Source organism: Procambarus clarkii, chromosome 5, assembly GCF_040958095.1.
Source record: "Procambarus clarkii isolate CNS0578487 chromosome 5, FALCON_Pclarkii_2.0, whole genome shotgun sequence".
Classification (NCBI taxonomy): domain Eukaryota; kingdom Metazoa; phylum Arthropoda; class Malacostraca; order Decapoda; family Cambaridae; genus Procambarus; species Procambarus clarkii.
The window spans coordinates 1,903,131-1,921,874 of record NC_091154.1 but is presented as its reverse complement, the minus strand read 5'-3'; the positions used below and the strand labels follow the sequence as shown (position 1 = coordinate 1,921,874).

General features: G+C 44.5%; 1 protein-coding gene across 1 annotated transcript; it reads right to left on the bottom strand.

Moving 5' to 3' along the window:
• Positions 1–1,359: 1,359 nt before the first annotated feature.
• LOC138372560 (cysteine sulfinic acid decarboxylase-like) lies at positions 1,360–17,753 on the bottom strand. Its single transcript, XM_069338040.1, has 8 exons — positions 17,526–17,753; positions 17,144–17,280; positions 15,389–15,471; positions 14,242–14,389; positions 9,820–9,949; positions 8,550–8,648; positions 5,421–5,612; positions 1,360–4,182 (listed from the first exon to the last, which is right to left on the bottom strand). Exons 1-8 carry the CDS (start codon positions 17,736–17,738, stop codon positions 4,009–4,011), a joined length of 1,176 nt encoding a protein of 391 aa, XP_069194141.1. The 5' UTR covers positions 17,739–17,753; the 3' UTR covers positions 1,360–4,008.
• Positions 17,754–18,744: the final 991 nt, after the last annotated feature.

Here is an 18,744-nt window from a genome sequence, read left to right as displayed (position 1 = left end):
GAGGGTTCAAACACAATGCATATGGCCTTAAAAAAGTCAAACCAGCCTTGTATACTGTTAAGATGTAGGCATCCAGTCCCTCCCTATAGAATAATGTCTTTAATTTTATCGTCTTCATCACATCACGATGCACCCCCCAAAGCTTCCGATTTATTATTTGGTTCAACTGTGCATCGATGTGTTACCGAAAACACCCAAAAGATTTCTCTTACACAGGTCAGTTCAAGGCGGGTGTAAAGATCTTCCTTGCTCGGATCTATGTAAATGGGAACGCTTGCCTTGAGGTTCCTTTATACTTGTTTCATATTTTCGTATGTATTATACCCTGTGGATTGATTCTGTGAGAGGTGCTAAATGTGTGAGCTTCATGTTGGCCTGGTATAAGCTGGTGCACAATAATACTAATGCCGATGTAACCAAGTCTCTGTAATAAACATGTTACAGTGTGGCAGCTTTTCTTCTCCTCGAAATTGTGTTGTAAAAGTTTTGATCACAACCGAGTCCGAGTTTATTTGCCATTCAGGCCTAGACATTTGTGAACATTTCCTTACACCTGATGCTGCTATTCTGCTTGCAGTAAATAGGTACTCAGGATTTAGGCTTTGAGTGGCAATTCACCTTTATCAGTGCAAGATAGCGTGTCACTGTCAATCAGTGCAAGATAGCGTGTCACTGTATGTATGTATGTATGTATGTATGTATGTATGTATGTATGTATGTATGTATATATATATATATATATATATATATATATATATATATATATATATATATATATATATATATATATATGTCGTACCTAGTAGCCAGAACGCACTTCTCAGCCTACTATGCAAGGCCCGATTTGCCTATTAAGCCAAGTTTTCCTGAATTAATATATTTTCTCTAATTTTTTTCTTATGAAATGATAAAGCTACCCATTTCATTATGTTTGAGGTCAATTTTTTTTTCATGGAGTTAAAATTAACGTAGATATATGACAGAACCTAACCAACCCTACCTAACCTAACCTAACCTATCTTTATAGGTTAGGTTAGGTTAGGTAGCCGAAAAAGTTAGGTTAGGTAGTCGAAAAACAATTAATTTATGAAAACTTGGCTTATTAGGCAAATCGGGCCTTGCATAGTAGGCCGAGAAGTGCGTTCTGGCTACTAGGTACGACATATATATATATATCACTAAGAACTCTTTGACCCGGCCAGGATTCGAACCCATGCTGTCCAGGATCACCCCTAAACGTACACAGTACCGTAACCACCGCACCAATGATAGACGATCATTGGTGCGGTGGTCATGGTACTGTGACCACCGCAGTACCATGATGGTAAAATGATTATAATGTAAATAATACTGCATATAAAATTACTGTATACATAAACTTTAAACTCTTACAGAAAATTACAAACATCTCTGATATTAACATATCCGATATAAAGCTTCTCTAATATAAACATCTCTGATATAACATCTCTGATATAAACATCTATATAAACATCTATGTAAACATCTCTGATATTAACATATATAATGTCAATCTAATTTAATACAGTATTCACACTTTATATAAAACTAATTCAGTATTAACATCTGATATTAACATCTCTGATATAAACATCTTATGTACAAACATCTATACAAACATACGATATAAATATTATGATGTCAACATCTCCAGTGAGCCTTGGCTTCTCAACTGAATCATCTTAATACAGTACTGTATATATATACTCATACAGGGCACGACTTTTTTTGGACATGTTTTCTAACACCTGATACCTCTGGTCACCTAACAGTAAAGAGGTATGCAAAAGTTAGTTCACTGTTCTCGGTCGCTTCCTCTGGGGAAGGACAGAGATTGGCCTAGGGGCGATTGGCCTAGGATTGGCGACCTCAATAGGTCTCACAGGGTTTTTGTTGCAAGGCAACGGTAAATTTCGGGCATAGCCCGAAACGATACACATACTAGTGGCAGTACAAGAATATAAGAACTCTTGTATATATAAATACAAATATTATACTCTCCACTAATGTAAATACCTTGCATGATCGTCATCTTTACTTTTTTCTCCGCGATTCATTTTTTAAACTCTTAACTTTTATTGAAATTTAGAGTTATCCAAGAATTGTTTTCACATTTATCCAGGAATTGTGCATAGATAAATGTTACATATTTCACAGTTATCCAGGAATGACTTTCCAGGAGTGAGAATTCTACAAGAATATTTGTTTCTTGAGTATTCCATCCTTCCCTCCCCCCCCCCCACAAACCCCCCCAATAGTTGTAAATGCCAAAACACTCATGTAATTCAAGATCCAGTTTGATAACATCAGGAGTACAAAATGTACTCACTAGAAAGGAGATGAGAGATATATCAAATAATATACATGTGGAAAATACAGGAGGGCCAGGTCTTAAATCAACACAGTAAAATAGCAACATACTGGAGTGAACGATATGGAAGAAAATGCAAAATAGAATCAGTGAAGAGCCGGGGTGCCATAGGCACAATCAGAGAACACTGTATAAACATCAGAGGTCCGCGGTTGTTGGATCTCTGATGTTAAACATCCTCCCAGCATGAATAAGAAATATTGCCGGAACAACCGTGGACATCTTCAAGAGAAAACTAGATTTCTCCAAGGAGTGCCGGACCAACTGGGCTGTGGTGGATATGTGGGCTTGCGGGCCGCTGCAAGCAACAGCCTAGTGGACCAACTCTTAAGTCAACCATGGCCTCGGGCTGGGCTTGGGGGAGTAGAACAACTTTCAGAACCCCATCAAGCAGGTATAAATGAAGGGGGAGGAGGCAGGGGACATTTAAAAGAAAAAAACTGCTTCCTGTCCTCATCAAGGCCACATGTGAGATGGTTGGTGACCTTCAGGTAAATCCCGGTAAATATTAAGATCAAATGCGAACACGCTTGAATGGTCCCCCCAAGCCAATATGCAACTGAAAACTCCACACCCCAGAAGGATTCGAACCCAGACAGCCAGGAGCCCTATGCACCATGACGTACCTGGTTTCTTAATCACTTGACCACCGTGACTTTACAAAAGTCATTGGTAGCTCAGGCTATATCCCCAACGACCCAACAGCACTTGGTAAGATTAAGATCAAATGTTTGAGTCGAATACACAGATTACGTTGTGTCGCAAGGTAATGTATCGAATGTAATGATTGTTGTAAATTTTGTTAAACACTATTTTGATTTGATTGTTTTGTTCGTTATGATTTCTGAGTTATGTTCTCAGTTTTAGACAATTTAAATATAAAAGAATCCTTAATAATCCATGTTATACACAGAAAGTATTTGTGAACAAGTCACAGTAAATAACAAACTTTCCTTTTAGTCAAATAAAAAACTTGATATTTTGTAAAAACAATTACGTATTAAAATGCAGTACAGTATTAATACTAAGCAATATACTTTGTTTTGTAGCAAAATGCCGCTGTTATTACAATTATATTGCATCTGTACCTATATACGGTTTTTGAGATAATATAAATATATCTACATATTATATATAATGTTAAACTTTAACATTCTAAACATAATACCGTTGTAACAAAAATATTAAATAAACTACAACAATTTTGATTTTTGTAGAAAAATATTTTTGACATTTTTTTTTCTACAAATAGATAAGTTTTCTTGAGTTTTTGTTATATTTAGTCAAGTGTATTTTGTTCTTGAAGATTGTTCCAAAGGATGCTAAACATTGTTGTGAGGTAACATAATATGGTTTAAAGAGACCATGGACAATGCTTCAAAAGTTAACTGTCAAGTGGACAGTAAAATGGCTAAAGTTCACTGTCAAGTGAACAGTAAAATGGCTAAAAGTTCACTGTCAAGTGAACAGTGGCTAAATGTTGTGTTGGATCACTTCCAAGAACAACCACATGTCTTCATTAATAGTTTCCAAGAGCTTTAGATGCCACCCTTAAGGATCACTTCCAAGAAAGACCTCTTCATCTGCCCAGAATTAGATTTCAGTTAATGACGTTATTACAAGTCCTTCCCAAGTTCCTCGAACTGGTGAACGAAGTAATCCACATCGGATTGGTCCACCTGGGAGTTCTGAAGCACCAGCCGGAAGAAGTTAGGTCTCTCCCTCAAGGGCTGGTAGGTGACCATCATAGAACCAGACTTGACCATCCGCTCCTTAATCCGGGGAGCCACCTGCAAGGCCAAAAGGAATAGTTAGTTGCAATTGAAGAGGAACTTGTATCTTTTGTCTGTAGTTACAATTGAACCTCTCTATCTCTAACCTTTTACCCTTTATTTTATCTCTAAATATAGGGGGGACTCTACAAATGGGGGACCTTTGACAAGCTTCTTGTCCCCCATCGAGGCCACTAGTATTAGTGGCCCTCAGGTAAATTCAGTTAAATATGACTGATTGATAAGATGAGATAATTATGAGAAAGGACTACGTCAGTATACGACTATATAACACTTGGAAATGATACGAGGAACAAAAGAGACCAAGATATGAGGAAAGGTATCCAATCATGTGGACAGTTGGGGATGGAACGCCAACCATGCAAGTAGTGGGGCCGTCAATCTGCTGACCAGTCTAAATGATGGGCAAGGAAAAAGGAAAGTAGTGGAACAGATATACAAGAGATTTTGAGGGAGAAACATATACAGTGTATATATATATATATACCTTCTCGAAATTGTATCTTTGGAAGGGCAAAGCCGATATAATGTTTGGATGTAAGTGTGTGTGCTTTTATATGTCATGAGTTTGTGTCTATGTAGACACAAACCGACACAGTTTGTGTTCGGTCATATATCTATGTATATAACGTAGATATATGACCGAACCTAACCAACCCTACCTAACCTAACCTAACCTATATATATAAGTAAGGTTAGGTTAGGTAGCCAAAAAAAGCTAGGTTAGGTTAGGTTAGGTAGGTTAGGTAGACGAAAAAACATTAATTCATGAAAACTTGGCTTATTAGGCAAATCGGGCCTTGCATAGTAGGCTGAGAAGTGAGTTCTGGCTACTAGGTACGACATATATATATATATATATATATATATATATATATATATATATATATATATATATATATACATATATATATATATATATATATATATGGATCTGTATGTCTTTGTCTTTGCATTTATGAGCTTAAATATTTTTATTTGGTTTATTTTTTGTTTGTGTTTGTCTTTCCCTGGAGCTGTGTTATGGGCCCAAGAGCAGCTGCATGTGTGAACTTTTAGTTAATGTTTTTATGTGCTGTTCTTCATGCCTATATTTCCTGACATATATTTTGTAAAGGCAACCTTTAGAAAACAGAGAGATCTAAACACATAATTCAGATATGTTATTGATATCTTGATTGATACACAATGCTATTGATACAAACTTTCCCAAGCACATCCATACACATACTTACAGCATTGAGAAGCTGTTTATATTGAGGGTGTCTTCTCTTACCGCGGAGAGACGTCGGCTCATACCAGAAACAGACGTTGGTGCATTCTGGTTCCATCACCAGCCTGAAGCCTTGTCTTGTTCTGATCTTATCAGCGAACAGCTGCGACATCTCAAACAGTTGATCGATGTGCTGTTCCAGCCCTTTAGTGCCCTTGAGAGGCAGAGAGAGAAAAGATTAGTGAATGGAGACCATAATTGATGGAGAGAGGGTGTGTGTTACAGAGAATTAGAGATAGTTAAAACAGATGGGTTCAGATCTGGCAAATCTGGCTTCACACACACACTTAATATAATTCTATGATCAAACAATTTGGCTTCACACACACTTAATATAATTCTATGATCAAACAATTTGGCTTCACACACACACTTAATATAATTCTATGATCAAACAATTTGGCTTCACACACACTTAATATAATTCTTTGACCAAACAATCTGGCTTCACACACACTTAATATAATTCTATGATCAAACAATTTGGCTTCACACACACTTAATATAATTCTATGACCAAACAATCTGGCTTCACACACACTTAATATAGATTCAGATTCAGATTCAGATTCAGATGTTTATTCAGGTAAGGTATATACATACAAGTGATGTTACATTAATGGATTGATATATAGATAGAGCTAGTACATACAATGCCTAAAGCCACTATTACGCAATGCGTTTCGGGCAAGAAAAACATTAATATCTAGAACTTAATACTAATTGAGCATAAAGAATAAAAAGTGTTGAGAACAAATACAAATAAAGATAAAAAAAGGGGGAACATGACTGAAAAAGCAGCACAAATACAATAGGTTGACAAACAGTGTTGATTAAAAAAAAAAAGAAAATAACAGACATGGGTTGACAATAGAGGAGTGAGGTAGATTACAGGGAATTTATTAGGTAGTGTTTAGTTTTTATCTTAAACTGGTTGAGAGAGGTACAGTCTTTAACATGGTTGGGAAGGTCATTCCACATTCTGGGCCCCTTGATTTGCAGAGCATTTCTAGTTAGATTAAGACGTACTCTAGGAATATCAAAACTGTATTTATTTCTGGTGTGGTGCTCATGGGTTCTGTTACAACCTTCTATGAAGCTTTTAAGATCAGGATTGGCATTATAGTTTAGCGTTTTATATATGTATAATACACATGAGAGAATGTGCAGTGACTTAATATCTAACATATTCAGAGATTTGAGTAGGGGTACCGAGTGATGTCTGGGGCCAGAGTTGGATATTGTTCTAATAGCAGCTTTGTGTTGGGTAATTAGAGGACGTAAGTGATTTTGGGTAGTAGAACCCTAAGCACAAATACCATAGTTGAGATAAGGATAGATAAGGGAGTAATAGAGAGTCACCAGGGCAGGGCGTGGTACATAATATCTGATCTTAGAAAGAATGCCCACAGTTTTTGAAACTTTTTTTGATATATTTAGAATGTGTCCCTGGAAATTCAGCTTGTGGTCAATGAGAATGCCAAGGAATTTGCCATCTAATTTGTTACAAATTTGGGTATTGTTTATTTTGAGATTTATATGACTAGAGGATTTATTGCCAAACAGAATATAGAAAGTTTTGTCAATGTTAAGGGTGAGTTTGTTGGCAGTTAGCCAAAGATGGACTTTATTTAGCTCAGTATTTACTGTGGCATTTAGAGCAAGAGGGTCAGGACTGGAGTAAATGAAGGTTGTGTCGTCAGCAAATAGAATTGGTTTGAGGTGTTGGGAGGCATTTGGAAGGTCATTAATGTAGATGAGAAAGAGGAGAGGGCCAAGTATGCTGCCCTGAGGAACACCAATGTTGATGGGTAGGGTGGGAGAAATTGTATTATTCACAGAAACATATTGGAGCCTGTCAGTAAGGTAGGACTCGAGGTATTGTAGGGAGTGTCCTCTGACTCCATAATGATGTAATTTAAGAAGAAGGTTATGGTGGTTGACAGTATCAAAAGCTTTACGCAGGTCCACAAATATATGGCCATAATGGCCATAATTATGGCCATAATATGGCCAAAATATGGCCATAATTCTATGACCAAACAATCTGGCTTCACACACACTTTATATATTTCTAGGACCAAACAAAGTTGTCTCTGATTAGACAAGACAGAGGGCAGTCACGTCCATATTTTTGAACAGTCAGAGAAACCTTAAACACAGTACCCAACAAGGAAGGATAAAAGAACTGTTTACATCCTCACTAGAGTAAATTAAGAACATGATAATAAAGACAACTGTGGAAGACATATCGTCCCTCTCCTAGCTCCAACCCATTATCGCCCCAGGGTAGATAGCAACACACACAGGGTAGATAGCAACACACACACAGGGTAGATAGCAACACACACACAGGGTAGATAGCAACACACACACAGGGTAGATAGCAACACACACACAGGGTAGATAGCAACACACACACAGGGTAGATAGCAACACACACACAGGGTAGATAGCAACACACACACAGGGTAGATAGCAACACACACACAGGGTAGATAGCAACACACACACAGGGTAGATAGCAACACACACAGGGTAGATAGCAACACACACACAGGGTAGATAGCAACACACACACACAGGGTAGATAGCAACACACACACACAGGGTAGATAGCAACACACACACAGGGTAGATAGCAACACACACAAAGGGTAGATAGCAACACACACAAAGGGTAGATAGCAACACACACACAGGGTAGATAGCAACACACACACAGGGTAGATAGCAACACACACACACAATTATTATTAGCATAGACCAGGCAGACTCTTGGACAGACTATTTGACGGGTTTGATACACAAACACCAAAGGACAAGTGGAAAATAAGTACCCAAAATGAGCCACAGAGACACGGAAATTAGTTGCTCAAGTATGAGAGTACAGTAGTAACAAAATTGAATATTCTAAGTAGTAGAGGGGGAAGCTCCAAGCACAGCCCCCAATATAATGTGGTCATGACTGAACCTAATACCTCAGGAAATTGTAAACCAGTCACCAGAATATTGGCCGGCGTGAACCAAGAGCTTGAGGCTAAGCCCCCACACAAGCAAGTGGACACAGACATGTCTCTGGGTGCCTCACCTTGGCCTTCCACATGGTCCAGAACTTGAGAACGTCCGCCCGTCGGCCGCACTGGAGGTGCTTGTCTCCGGTGTCGTAGGTGGTGTCGTAGAACTTGTCCTGGAAGGCAAGAGGAAGCCAAGGGTTACTTTTGAGTGAGCCAAGTCAGATTAACTCCTGAGTACGAGGAAGCTGAGTCATGAGTAACTAGGAGAGGGAGGAGGCCGAAGGAAAAAAAAATGGAAGGGGAGGAGGCCTATGCATACCAGAAATAGTAGGCTTACTTGTAGTGGAAGAATGTAAAGTTACAGAGGCATAGTCGGGGAAATGTCAAGTTACAGAAGCAGAGTAGAGAAAAATGTCCGGTTACAGAGGCACTGTAGAGAAAAATGTCAGGTTACAGTAGCACAGTAGAGAAAAATGTCAGGTTACAGAGGCACAGTAGAGAAAAATGTCAGGTTACAGAGGCAGAGTAGAGAAAAATGTCTGGTTACAGAGGCACTGTAGAGAAAAATGTCTGGTTACAGAGGCACAGTAGAGAAAAATGTCTGGTTACAGAGGCACAGTAGAGAAAAATGTCTGGTTACAGAGGCACAGTAGAGAAAAATGTCAGGTTACAGAGGCACAGTAGAGAAAAATGTCTGGTTACAGAGGCACTGTAGAGAAAAATGTCCGGTTACAGAGGCACTGTAGAAAAAAAATCAAGTTACAGAAGCACAGTACAGAAAAATGTCAGGTTACAGTAGCACAGTAGGGGAAAAACACAAAGAAAGTTACCCAAGTTTGAGACCTTGCATTAGATGTCTTTTATTTAAAGATAAATATTTTATAACAGAAATAAATAGTTAAGGTTTTATTTCATATAACAATAAAGGTCCCTAATACAAGAGGAGCACGACAAAAATTACACTATATTGCCACCCCATATAGGGATCAATCATATATGGTGATTTGACCACAGGAGGGATTCAGAGATAGAGATTTGAGTATTGGAGGAAATCAGAGATAGATATTTGAGTACTGGAGGAAATCAGAGGTAGATATTTGAGCACAGGAGGAAATCAGAGGTAGATATTTGAGCACAGGAGGAAATCAGAGATAGAGATTTGACAACAGGAGGAAATCATAGAGATTTGAGCACGGGAGGAAGTCACAGATAGATATTTGAGCACAAGCAGGATATCAGGGAGAGCAAGTGGGACAGCATAAGGGGTTAATTCATCCCCTTTAACCAAGGAATTGTTTACATAGAATACTCCCCCCCCCCCACACCTCCCTTGCCACAGCTCACCTTCTGAAACAAATAGGCTGCACTGGCAGAGTTACAGTCCTTCAGTAGACCAACATGACGAGTCAGGAAGACGGAACACTGTTGAGGACACGCCAGCAGCTTGTGGGGGTTCCAGGTCACACTGTCCGCCCTGGAGACAAATCAACACTCCATGAGTATTATTTGGCAGGATTAACGCCATTAACAAACTGCCAGAAATAAGACTACTTCTTATTAGGGCTACTCAATAGCTCGGTCGATGGAGCTTCGGTCACACACACGTGGGGTTCACAGTTCGAGTCTCCTAGAGTCCAGCTAAATGGAATGAAACTGCATGAAACGCTATGCGTGGGTTAGCGGCTTATCTTGAGATGATTTCGGGGCTCAGCGTCCCCGCGGCCCAGTCCTCGACCAGATCTCCTTTTTGTTACACACTCCCAGGAAGCAGCCCGTAGCTGCTGACTAACTCCCAGGTACCTATTTACAGCTAGGTAACAAGTGCATCAGGGTGAAAGAAACTCTGCCCGTTTGTTTCCGCCTCCGCCGGGGATCAAACCCGGAACCTCAGGACTAGGAATACCGAGTGCTGTCCACTCAGCCGTCAGGCCCCATTTATGAAAACGCCCCGTCAGTCTTCACAAGAGTGTAAGAACAACAGTGTTATGGACTCTCTCAACCACTCCATCTTCTTCAATGTAGATAAATAATAAATATATACAAATAAATACAATAAGTAAATAAATAGCATTATTATAACTTCGTAATGCAAGGGGTTAATAACTATTCTGTGACTTAACATAACTATATTATTAATTATATTATTAATGGTGTAAATTCCTTACATAAACTTCACATATACTCTGTGGACCTGTAGCCCCTGTGGACCTGTAGCCCCTGTGGACCTGTAGCCCTGTGGACCTGTAGCCCCTGTAGCCCCTGTGGACCTGTAGCCCTGTGGACCTGTAGCCCCTGTAGCCCCTGTGGACCTGTAGCCCTGTGGACCTGTAGCCCTGTGGACCTGTAGCCCCTGTAGCCCCTGTGGACCTGTAGCCCCTGTGGACCTGTAGCCCCTGTGGACCTGTAGCCCCTGTAGCCCCTGTGGACCTGTAGCCCCTGTGGACCTGTAGCCCCTGTGGACCTGTAGCCCCTGTGGACCTGTAGCCCCTGTGGACCTGTAGCCCCTGTAGCCCCTGTGGACCTGTAGCCCCTGTGGACCTGTAGCCCTGTGGACCTGTAGCCCCTGTGGACCTGTAGCCCCTGTAGCCCCTGTGGACCTGTAGCCCTTGTAGCCCCTGTGGATCTGTAGCCCCTGTAGCCCCTGTGGACCTGTAGCCCCTGTGGACCTGTAGCCCCTGTAGCCCTGTGGACCTGTGGACCTGTAGCCCCTGTGGACCTGTAGCCCCTGTGGACCTGTAGCCCCTGTAGCCCCTGTGGACCTGTAGCCCCTGTGGACCTGTAGCCCCTGTGGACCTGTAGCCCCTGTGGACCTGTAGCCCCTGTAGCCCCTGTGGACCTGTAGCCCCTGTGGACCTGTAGCCCCTGTGGACCTGTAGCCCCTGTGGACCTGTAGCCCCTGTGGACCTGTAGCCCCTGTAGCCCCTGTGGACCTGTAGCCCCTGTGGACCTGTAGCCCCTGTGGACCTGTAGCCCCTGTAGCCCCTGTGGACCTGTAGCCCCTGTGGACCTGTAGCCCCTGTGGACCTGTAGCCCCTGTAGCCCTGTGGACCTGTGGACCTGTAACCCCTGTGGACCTGTAGCCCTGTGGACCTGTAGCCCTGTGGACCTGTAGCCCTGTGGACCTGTAGCCCTGTGGACCTGTAGACCTGTAGCCCTGTGGACCTGTAGCCCCTGTAGCCCTGTGGACCTGTAGCCCCTGTGGACCTGTAGCCCCTGTAGCCCCTGTGGACCTGTAGCCCTGTGGACCTGTAGCCCCTGTAGCCCCTGTGGACCTGTAGCCCCTGTAGCCCCTGTGGACCTGTAGCCCCTGTGGACCTGTAGCCCCTGTAGCCCCTGTGGACCTGTAGCCCCTGTAGCCCCTGTGTGTAACACGGGTTCGGTTTCCCTCTCTACTTCTCTACCTTCTACTCCCTCTACCCGTATTCTTACTTTTATTTCTAAACCAAGGGACTCCAAAACTTTTAACAAAGCCAACTCCACGCCACGTGGTCCTAAGACGATTGACCGACTTAGGATTCTACACCCAGTATGACGTGACCTAAGCTCTGAACAAAACCCTAGAGTCACCTCTGCTGCCACCACCAGACCAGTAATACAAGAGCAATGATCGAGGTCTGGATCGATCACGCTAATTAATCAACCTAGGGGCTTGATCCCCACTATAAACGATGACCTTGAGTGTGGAATAAATTACACGGTAATGATAATTCCGATTCGATGTTAGAATCGGCGCCCAATGCAACTCTGCCTCGTGTGGACCACGTGACCAGGACAAGTATACACATAAAACACATGGAAACAATAAAATGCAAATTAATAACAAATTTAATTTATTAAAAGAAAACTAAAACAAAATCTAAATGTGTTCACTCCCTATCACTTTAACACTCCCTACTTGACCTGAATGGCAAATGAGAAGACTATTTCTATACATAACCATAGCAACTATACCTTGGGCGACCAGCTCTGGGTGTTGTGCTGGTCTTGGGGAGAGGTAAGATGTTTGACCTCTCCCAGCTGCTCCCGTATTCACACTGATTTTTTTCTTGTCTGGACTACCCCAGACAGAGTATTGTATCCTTCCGCCTCGCTTACCCAGTTACTTTAGCAAGGTTAAGTTATAACAATTATCCTCTGTTTATACTGAATTGATCCAGACTGGTTGAATTATTTTACTTTAATTAGATTACACAAACATCTAACGGCAAAGCTGTTCCCGATCACAAAAATGGTTATTAAAACTTTGAGAAATATTAGACATGTCAACCCTGCTGACCTATGACCGCCGGTCACTCCGCCTTAAAAGTTAGATCTGATTCGTGACGTCACTGATGGTGACTTAAACTCAATAATTAGAATACTCTTGATATTGTATCCAGTACTATTATACAATACAATTTTAATGCAAAATGAATAAAGGCTAATTTTCTCTAAATTACTGAATACTATAGGATGATTCATTATACGCAGCTATGAACAAAGCGTCGGTTATTTCCACCGCGAATTCCCCTGGGGGTCAGGTCACCATGCGGCTCAGCTTCCCATTCTCTTTTGTCGATAAACCACTCTGGATAATTCTTACAACAGCCTAGTTTGTTACATGTGGACCTGTAGACCTGTGGACCTGTAGCCCCTGTGGACCTGTAGCCCCTGTGGACCTGTAGCCCCTGTAGCCCCTGTGGACCTGTAGCCCCTGTGGACCTGTAGCCCTGTGGACCTGTAGCCCCTGTAGCCCCTGTGGACCTGTAGCCCCTGTGGACCTGTAGCCCCTGTAGCCCCTGTGGACCTGTAGCCCCTGTAGCCCCTGTGGACCTGTAGCCCCTGTGGACCTGTAGCCCCTGTAGCCCCTGTGGACCTGTAGCCCCTGTAGCCCCTGTGGACCTGTAGACCTGTGGACCTGTAGACCTGTGGACCTGTAGCCCCTGTAGCCCCTGTGGACCTGTAGCCCCTGTGGACCTGTAGCCCTGTGGACCTGTAGCCCTGTGGACCTGTAGCCCTGTGGACCTGTAGCCCTGTGGACCTGTAGCCCCGTGGACCTGTAGCCCCTGTAGTCCTGTGGACCTGTAGCCCCTGTAGCCCCTGTGGACCTGTAGCCCCTGTAGCCCCTGTGGACCTGTAGCCCCTGTAGCCCTGTGGACCTGTAGCCCCTGTGGACCTGTAGCCCCTGTGGACCTGTAGCCCCTGTGGACCTGTAGCCCCTGTGGACCTGTAGCCCCTGTAGCCCCTGTGGACCTGTAGCCCCTGTGGACCTGTAGCCCTGTGGACCTGTAGCCCCTGTGGACCTGTAGCCCCTGTGGACCTGTAGCCCCTGTGGACCTGTAGCCCCTGTGGACCTGTAGCCCCTGTAGCCCCTGTGGACCTGTAGCCCCTGTAGCCCCTGTGGACCTGTAGACCTGTGGACCTGTAGACCTGTGGACCTGTAGCCCTGTGGACCTGTAGCCCTGTGGACCTGTAGCCCCGTGGACCTGTAGCCCCTGTAGTCCTGTGGACCTGTAGCCCCTGTAGCCCCTGTGGACCTGTAGCCCCTGTGGACCTGTAGCCCCTGTGGACCTGTAGCCCCTGTAGCCCCTGTGGACCTGTAGCCCCTGTGGACCTGTAGCCCCTGTGGACCTGTAGCCCCTGTGGACCTGTAGCCCCTGTGGACCTGTAGCCCCCTGTGGACCTGTAGCCCTGTGAACCTGTAGCCCCTGTGGACCTGTAGCCCCCTGTGGACCTGTAGCCCCTGTGGACCTGTAGCCCTGTGGACCTGTAGCCCCGTGGACCTACCTGTGAATGCCCTTAAGTTTATGGCTGTGTCTGGGGGAGAGGAGGGCGCCGCCGCCCCAGGCAGCGTCAACGTGTAGCCAGATGCCCTCAGCTTGGCACACGTCCGCTACGGCGTCGACGGGGTCGTATGCCCCCAGCACCGTTGTTCCTGAAGGGCACCAGAGGTTACAAGAGGTCACGTCAATGGCGTCTCCAGAGGTCACACGAGGTCAAAAGAGATGATAGAGTTATTTGAAAGGTTAGAAGAGGTTAAATGCATGATGGGGAATGACCTGACTCACAAGGGGGGAGGACCTGGCTCACAAGGGGGAGGACCTGGCTCACAAGGGGGGAGGACCTGGCTCACAAGGGGGAGGACCTGGCTCACAAGGGGGGAGGACCTGGCTCACAAGGGGGAGGACCTGGCTCACAAGGGGGAGGACCTGGCTCACAAGGGGGAGGACCTGGCTCACAAGGGGGGAGGACCTGGCTCACAAGGGGAAGGACCTGGCTCACAAGGGGGAGGACCTGGCTCACAAGGGGGAGGACCTGGCTCACAAGGGGAAGGACCTGGCTCACAAGGGGAAGGACCTGGCTCACAAGAGGGGAGGACCTGGCTCACAATGGGAAGGACCTGGCTCACAAGGGGAAGGACCTGGCTCACAAGGGGGAGGACCTGACTCACAAGGGGGAGGACCTGGCTCACAAGGGGGAGGACCTGGCTCACAAGGGGAAGGACCTGGCTCACAAGGGGGAGGACCTGGCTCACAAGGGGAAGGACCTGGCTCACAAGGGGAAGGACCTGGCTCACAAGGGGGAGGACCTGGCTCACAAGGGGGGAGGACCTGGCTCACAAGGGGAAGGACCTGGCTCACAAGGGGGGAGGACCTGGCTCACAAGGGGAGGACCTGGCTCACAAGGGGGAGGACCTGGCTCACAAGGGGGGAGGACCTGGCTCACAAGGGGGGAGGACCTGGCTCACAAGGGGGGAGGACCTGGCTCACAAGGGGGGAGGACCTGGCTCACAAGGGGGGAGGACCTGGCTCACAAGGGGGAGGACCTGGCTCACAAGGGGAAGGACCTGGCTCACAAGGGGGAGGACCTGGCTCACAAGGGGGAGGACCTGGCTCACAAGGGGGAGGACCTGGCTCACAAGGACCAGACTCACCTGCAGTAGCACACACCATGAAGGGCGTAGCACCTTCCTTCCTGGCCTTGGTGATGCACTCCTTCAGGTGTTGAACACTCATCCTGTAAGGTGGGGGAGAGAGAGAAACATTGTTAGTACTGTGTTGTGGTGCGTGGGGAGGGCCTCCTGGCTGCTCAACCAGGTTGTTAGGTGGTGCTGCTTGCATTCTGGTGTGTGAGTCGCAGCCCAGTTGATCATATAGGCTTTGAATGTGTTTATCAAGTTCTCTTTTGAACACCATGAGAGATGAGGTAATTATGTCTCTTTTTAACTATGTTCGGAGGGAGTCTTGAACATTCTTGGGCCCTTAATGTTGATGGTATTCTGTCTCAGCTGTATCTATTGCACCTTTGCTTTTGCACTTCCTGCCATGTCTCCCGTTCTCACAAGGAATTATTTCTGAGTACACATTTGGAACCATTCCCTCTAATGTTTTACAAGTAACATCAGAAGTGGGGTAAGGGCTGGCATCAGGGACTCTTAAGGTGCTAATGTTTTACAAGTAACATCAGAAGTGGGGTAAGGGCTGGCATCAGGGACTGTTAAGGTGCTAATGTTTTACAAGTAACATCAGAAGTGGGGTAAGGGCTGGCATCAGGGACTGTTAAGGTGCTTTGTGGGTTATTATATACCTATTTGTTGGTACAGGAAAGTCTTAAGTTTTGTTTTCAGTCTTTTCATTGTTTTACGAGTGCCCTTAACATTTACGAGTGCCCTTGACATTTACGAGTGCCCTTGACATTTACGAGTGCCCTTGACATTTACGAGTGCCCTTGACATTTACGAGTGCCCTTGACATTTACGAGTGCCCTTGACATTTCACTCTTGTTAGAATACTGTTCCTGCATTGAGTCCTTTCAGTATGTCTCAGTTGATGTCCTCATATCTCATCTGGGTCATTGATTTTTTTTTTTTTTTTTGAGATATATACAAGAGTTGTTACATTCTTGTACAGCCACTAGTACGCGTAGCGTTTCGGGCAAGTCCTTAATCCTATGGTCCCTGGAATACGATCCCCTGCCGCGAAGAATCGTTTTTTCATCCAAGTACACATTTTACTGTTGCGTTAAACAGAGGCTACAGTTAAGGAATTGCTCCCAGTAAATCCTCCCCGGCCAGGATACGAACCCATGACATAGGATATGAACCCATGACATATTCTCTTTAATACCATACTGTAGTAGTACGTTTCTGCGTACGCTCTCTCTATACTTCACGAGGTGTGAGGTCCATGCAGGAGCTGCTCACTCAAACCTTGAAAGTGCTTAACTATACCTTCTGGGGACGAGCTTCGCCTCCCTGACCCCGACTTAACTCTTTCAACTAGTGTTCAGACTTCTAAGGACTTACTAAATAATTAAACAGAACATATATGTATATAAGTTGGCAGTAGCAATAGACATTTGGGATTATCACCCGGCTCGAAGGACCTAACCTAAATTGGGACGTTTCGGTCCATCGTGGACCATTATCAAGTTGAAAGTGGTCCATAAGGGACTGAAATGTTGCCACGTTCATTTGTGTGAGTTGAGTTTATTATTATTATCACACATTCTCTTCAAAAATGTAATTTACACACTTTCCTGTAAATTATTTACCCAAGACAAAGCCATAATTTACATTTTGAAGCAACAAATGATCAATGATTTTGTTGTAAATCATTACAGTTTGTCAAAAGTTAAAGAGTCAAATACTTCATACAATTATGTTAATTAATAGAGGACGAGGACCTACCTGCCAGCGTGATCGACATCGACAAGGACCAGGTTGTCTGCCCCGAGGCCCAGGGTCATGGCGGACTTGACCAAGGAGTAATGGGCGTCGATTGATGTGAAAGCCACCAGGAGCCCCAGACTGCTGGTTCCTCGTTGCTGTTGAGAAGGTGAGAGTAGTTAGTGTGGGGGGGGAAGAGGGTTATTAAGGCCTATAAACCTTTGGAAGGTTACTGAGACCTATCAACAGGTGTAGAGGGTTACTGAGACCTTTCAACAGGTGTGGAGGGTTATTGAGACCTTTCAACAGGTGTGGAGGGTTACTGAGACCTTTCAACAGGTGTGGAGGGTTACTGAGACCTATCAACAGGTGTGGAGGTGTACCCTAGGATCAAGGTACCTACCTTAACCTCTGGGAAGCGATGATATCGTGCCAAAAGCATTCCGTACATGTTCGACATGGACCCGCCAGGAGCGAACAGCCCGTCATGTTCTTTATACCCAACGTGACCAGCCATAGCCGAGAGTACCTGTAGGGTGGAAAACAGAGTGTGACAGTAGCAATAGATATTTGGAATTATCACCCGGCTCGAAGGACCTAACCTAAATAGAGACATTTCGGTCCATCGTGGACCATTATCAAGTTGAAACTGGTCCATAAGGGACCGAAACGGACATTTGGGAATATCACCCGGCTCGAAGGACCTAACCTAAATAGGGACATTTCGGTCCATCGTGGACCATTATCAAGTTGAAACTGGTCCATAAGGGACCGAAACAGACATTTGGGATTATCACCCGGCTCGAAGGACCTAACCTAAATAGGGACATTTCGGTCCATCGTGGACCATTATCAAGTTGAAACTGGTCCATAAGGGACCGAAACAGACATTTGGGATTATCACCCGGCTCGAAGGACCTAACCTAAATAGGGACATTTCGGTCCATCGTGGACCATTATCAAGTTGAAACTGGCCCATAAGGGTCCGAAACAGACATTTGGGATTATCACCCGGCTCGAAAGACCTAACCTAAATAGGGACATTTCAGTCCATCGTGGACCATTATCAAGTTGAAACTGGTCCATAAGAGACCGAAACAGACATTTGGGATTATCACCCGGCTCGAAGGACCTAACCTAAATAGGGACATTTCGGTCCATCGTGGACCATTATCAAGTTGAAACTGGTCCATAAGGGACCGAAACAGACATTTGGGATTATCACCCGGCTCGAAGGACCACTTCTGGGGTGTGAGTTTTCAGTTGCATATTGTCCAGGGGACCATTCTGGCTTGTTCGCATTTGTGTTCCTCACGTGTGCCCCTAAGAATGAGGTGATTTGGTAAAATGCTATGCCCAAGATAACTATCCGAGTGCCGGCGGTGGGGTGGTTCAAATAGCCTCGGCTATCACCTCATTATGTCCGGTCGTGATGGTCAAGTGGATTAAGGCGTCTTGTACTCCTTGCTTCTGGGAGTATGGGTTCGAGTCACTTCTGGGGTGTGAGTTTTCAGTTGCATATTGTCCAGGGGACCATTCTGGCTTGTTCGCATATATATATATATATATATATATATATATATATATATATATATATATATATATATATATATATATATATA

Coding starts and splice junctions, on each gene's coding strand:
- LOC138372560 (XM_069338040.1), bottom strand. CDS start 17,738: ATGTCTCTATTTAGGTTAGGTCCTTCGAGCCGGGTGATAATTCCAAAT. Junction 5,613..8,549: donor GGACCATGTGGAAGGCCAAG/GTGAGGCACCCA, acceptor CTGCCTCTCAAG/GGCACTAAAGGGCTGGAACA. Junction 4,183..5,420: donor ATAAACAGCTTCTCAATGCT/GTAAGTATGTGT, acceptor TTGGCCTTGCAG/GTGGCTCCCCGGATTAAGGA.